The sequence below is a fragment of the Buceros rhinoceros genome, unplaced genomic scaffold, assembly GCF_000710305.1.
Source record: "Buceros rhinoceros silvestris isolate BGI_N320 unplaced genomic scaffold, ASM71030v1 scaffold32672, whole genome shotgun sequence".
Taxonomy (NCBI): domain Eukaryota; kingdom Metazoa; phylum Chordata; class Aves; order Bucerotiformes; family Bucerotidae; genus Buceros; species Buceros rhinoceros.
In genome coordinates this window covers 27,650-32,312 of record NW_010397795.1, presented here as the reverse complement: position 1 = coordinate 32,312, position 4,663 = coordinate 27,650, and the positions used below count along the sequence as shown (strand labels likewise).

At 52.2% G+C, this 4,663-nt stretch overlaps 1 protein-coding gene across 2 annotated transcripts in view; it reads right to left on the bottom strand.

Moving 5' to 3' along the window:
* FLT4 (fms-related tyrosine kinase 4) overlaps positions 1-4,663 on the bottom strand; it is a 36,119-nt gene that overhangs the window by 27,068 nt on the left and 4,388 nt on the right. For both annotated transcript variants that reach the window (XM_010146385.1, XM_010146384.1), the window contains exon 2: positions 2,577-2,851. In XM_010146385.1, the coding sequence (XP_010144687.1) occupies positions 2,577-2,851 (275 nt within the window). The remainder of the gene's footprint in view (positions 1-2,576; positions 2,852-4,663) is intronic.

The window sequence follows — 4,663 nt, the reverse complement described above, 5'->3', positions numbered from 1 at the left end:
CTTGAGACCCCTTGTGTGTCCACCCTGAGACTCTTTCCCCCTGCTACCCAAGCCCTAAAGCTGTCCGTCTAAGATGACAGGTCAAAGATGAGTTTGGTAATGATCCCATTTGAGGAGCCTGCTGTTCAAATCACTGCTGTTCAAATCAAATTGGGCCCAACTCAATCCAACCCAGTGCTCCTACCGTTAAATGCATAAGGGAATTCCTTTAATTGATGATCTATAAAGGTGTTGCTTCAGTGATAGCCATGCTGCAAAGACCTACTCTGCATGAAGCATTTTTTTCTACAGCTGGGATGAAACAAGCCATGCACAGGAAATGTGTTGGTCAGCTCTTACGAAAACACAGATTGCCCAGAGAACGCTTATCTTTATTTCCTGTGGTTCTGTGCTGCCACAGGATTACTGTCTTCTGAAATCACAGATTTGTTTCCCAGTGTGAACATGTTCCTCATGTTGCTCTCCTGAGCCCTGGGCACATGAGAGGGAGGAGGCGACACTGCCAGGGATGAGAGGTGAAGAGGTCCTCTCCTAGGTCAGATGATAGCCAAGAACTAACTGATTTACTGGGCTGATCCTGCTGCCAACGAGCTTGTGATTCACGCACTAACTCCCCTCTCTGACCACATCACATGTTTTCTGTAAGACTGCCTTAATGGGTCAGGTGGGAATAATTTAGCATCTTCTTCATTAATATATGCTAAACTTGAGGAGTACATATCCTATTCTACCTCAATGAGGCATTCTGCATGTTTACAGTGCTATCTGTAACTGTCATAAAACCCACACCTCACCTGACACAGGGGAAATGAGACATATCCATGGAGAGTTCATCCGAGAACGGAGCTGCAGGTAAAACACAGAAGAACCCATTCTCCCAGCCAAGCACAGATACTTCGTTCTTGGCAGTTCCACCAAACTCTTAACACGAGAAATTAAGTTGATGGATAAACCTGTGGTGTGATCATGCTGTCTCCAAACATCCCCAACACTTACATCAGCCCTTCCAAGCTCTCCAGGGACAGTTTCACATTGCAGCCCCGTTCAGCAGCAACAGGCAGGGCTTTATCTGGATGTTATGCAATGGCTGTGTGGGTCTTCCTGACGTGTCCCTTCTGCCTGAAAGCCTGTCCTGTCTGGAAAGGCCAATTCCAAGGTTTCCTGGATGCTTGATAGCCATAACAGGGCACAGCCTGATCGGAATGAGTATGAACATGTGCTGTGGAGCCCTGTGCTCAGCAGCGCTGCGGGGTGTTGGCTGGGTCTGTTGCACACACGCTGTTCATAGGCACTGTGAGTCCCGTGGGACCTGACCAGGGGGGATTTATTGTCCCTAAGCCACGCCACAGGTGCACACTTGCTGCTCTCTGGTAAACAGGAGACCCATTACTGAGCTGCCGATGAGGCTGGAGGTGAGAGAAGGTGGATGAGGGGGCAAAGTGGTGTTTGCTGGATCACAAAGAAAATCAGGATCTTGCAAAAGCACTCCCTGTGTCTAAACTTGTCAGGTTGTACTTATTTTCAGCGTGTGTAAGAAGCTCTCTGCCTCCATCCTGATACAAGGGCTAGACTGTCTTGACACCCCTGTCCAACTCACGGATGTCTCCTTGTAGCATGTCTGGGATCCAGGGAAGCTCTGTCCTCTTTTACACTGGGCAGCAGAGCTCACGGGAAGAGGAGACAATTGCCCAAACAGACCTCAATTTCTCTCCATCAGCTGCTCAGCTTTTTCAATTTGCCCCTGCATTTTTCTCTGCATAGTTGCAGAGGCAAATTTGGCTTTGACCTGGGACTTCTGAAAAATGCATCTTGTATGTCACAACCTGCCTGCCTCATGACAACTGCACCAACTAATAAATGGGGGCGGAAAGAGAAATAGCTCAGCCAACTGTTTCCAGGGGACAGCGCTCGTTTATCTTGCCGGAGCGTGCTGCGACCAGTGGGGGAGATGGTGGAGGAGGAGCCTCTGGGGCATGGAGAAGCTGAGGATTGACCCTGCTGAGCTGTGGCTCCAGCTCCAAGCCTGGAGGACAACCCTCCTCCTCCACAACACACCTCATAATCCTGCCTGTGCATCCTGGAGAGGAGCATCTGGGTCTGCCACTGGGGAGCGGCTCCAGGGCCATCAAGCTCCAGGACACGGTTCGTTTGTACCACTCCTCCTCTCCCTCTGTCAGTCTCAGCTTTACGGAACAATATCATCCCTACCCACTGCCATCTCGGAGAGTCCCCAGCTGCCCAGAAGCTAACTCTTGTGCTTTTTTTAGCGGTGGAGTGTCTCTGAGGCCGGGCTCTCAGGCTCTCACTCCTTAAATTCCTGCATTCCAGCCTGGCTGGAGCAGTGCCCCCAGGCTGGGACGTAATTGAATCCCAGCCACCATCCCCCAGAAATGGACGGATATTGGTTCCCTCAAAGTGCTGGGAGCCAGCCCTTGGCCCCCTCCCTGAGCCTGCAGCAGCCACCCTCTGCCCTGGGATGCTGGGGTGCATGTTGGGCTTTTTAATCTTTCTGGTTAAAAATAAGGTGCCCCTGAGCTCCCGCTGCCGGAAGGTGCCTGCCACCGGATAGCTCTTACCTCTCACAAACACGTAGGTGCTGATGGCTGTGGTGCCCTCGATTTTGGCATCAATGTACTTGTAGTAGCAGTGGTAGTAACCCGTGTCGTTCGCCTGGGTCTCCCTCAACACCAGGACTTTGCAGTATGGCTTTGTGCTGGTGCCCTCACAGTCTTCTTCTCGTATTGCCCGGCTGCTGCTTGGGGCTGCTGAGGCCACCAACTCCACCTCCTTCTCCTTCTCGGCAGGGTCCACCTTGCCCCCAGGCCACGACCACTCCAAGGGGTGCTGGCCTCTAGATATGGGCAAAGAGGAGAGTTAGCTTCGGGGATTTAACTGCCCAGCATGGCTCTGCGTGCATCCAGCCACGGCTCTTGGGCTGCAGCATGCAGAAACAGCCACCCTCTAAAGAGAAAAGGAGCGTGAAGACATGGCAAGCAACTTCACTAATGGCTGAGCAAACAGAGGCTTGTCCCCTTCCCCAGGCCACCTCTCTGGCCATGCTAAGCTGTAAGATAAGAGCCCACTCACAAGCAGGTCCCCTCCTCCCATGACCGTGTCCTACTGGTATCGATGCCAGGACAGGGAGCCACGCAGGGCCCCAAGGGAAGGGCTCCATTTATTCTCTACTCCCTCACGTTATTAAAAGGGTCCAGAGCTATTAAGAAAACACATGGACGTGATGAGTTCCCTTGGCTCAGTGTAGCTGCTGGCTGGGGCTCGTGTGATGAATGGAGTGGGAAGGAGAACGAAGGAAGGAGAGCAGACTGGAAAGAAAACGAGGAAGAGAAAAGCAGGAGGGAGTCAGTTATAAAAGACAGCAAGGAGAAAACAAGGGGAGGCTCAGCTGACCGCCTTCTGTCCAGCTGCCAGCTGTTTCCTTTCTGCTGCTGCTGCTGGAGGGGGTTCCCGTGCTCTGCACAGCACCCTGCAGCCCCCTCGCCCCCCCGGCACGCTCCTCCAGCTGGCCTGGGGCTGCTGCCCCTTCGCTTCCCGCTCTGCTACAGACACCTCTCCAAGGGTACGACCACGGAGACTGTTCGCCAGCAGCCCAAAGACAAACGGAAAAGTCCAGGAACCGCAAGAAACCCCCAGACAGAGCGTGCACGTGTGTATTTATATATAGCCGAGGATCTCCGGAGTGGGAGGCACATGTGCACACACGCGCACCACCACAGCTTGCTATAACTGCACTTGTTTACTACAAACAAAACAAGCTTTTATTCTGTGCTGGAAGTTTCCTTCTGTGAAATCAGAGCCCCTTTCAGAGGAAGGCCTAGTCCCCACTTGAAAGTTTGCCAGTGTAGCTGAAAGTCACTTAAGAATGTGCAAAAATAAAAATAAATGGGGAAAAAAGACATCACGAGATACAGCTGTGAGGGTAAAAATGGTCTTTTGTCAGCACCGTTTGCTCTACCGGGGGAAACTGGGTTCATCTCTTATGCAAGCTGGGAATAAGTATGTTGGCACATGCGGCTCCTCTGCCAGGGCAGATGCTTTTAAGCGCAGCCAGACGGTGACCAATAGCTGGATGCAGCAGACAGCAAGGGACAGCGAGGAGGAAGTGAGATAAGGTGCCATCGGAGGGCATGATGGCTCAGAAGCAATGAGGACAAGATTTCTGTCCAAGCACAGGGGAAAGACCTGCCCCTTTGTGTTTGTCCTCAGCAGCTGATTTATCTTCCTGCAGACTTTGCTCTCTTCCAGCTCCCTCTGACTGTCTCGCTGTGGATGAGTTTGGAGACAGCATGCTGCACTCTCCTACTCTCCTCCTGTCACCAGGCACAAGGGCTCTGGAGGCAGTGATGTGCGCTTGGGGACAGCCACACAGCCCCTCTGACCCGGCTCAAACTTCTGCATTCACTGAAAATATCGCTAGTGCCTGAGGCAGGGCTGGAAATACAGCTCTGGCGGCTTGCGTCCGTGAATCACGAGCAGGCTCTTCCAAAGAATCAGAGTCTCACCAGCTCTTCCATTAAAATAAGAATTGAATTTAGAGTTTTTCCCTTCCTATGCAAGCACAGGAAAATAACAGTCAATCTGGTCACCAAACCCGTAACACTCAGTGGCCTCTGCCAAGCCTGTGGCTGGGGCAACCGCGGCACCT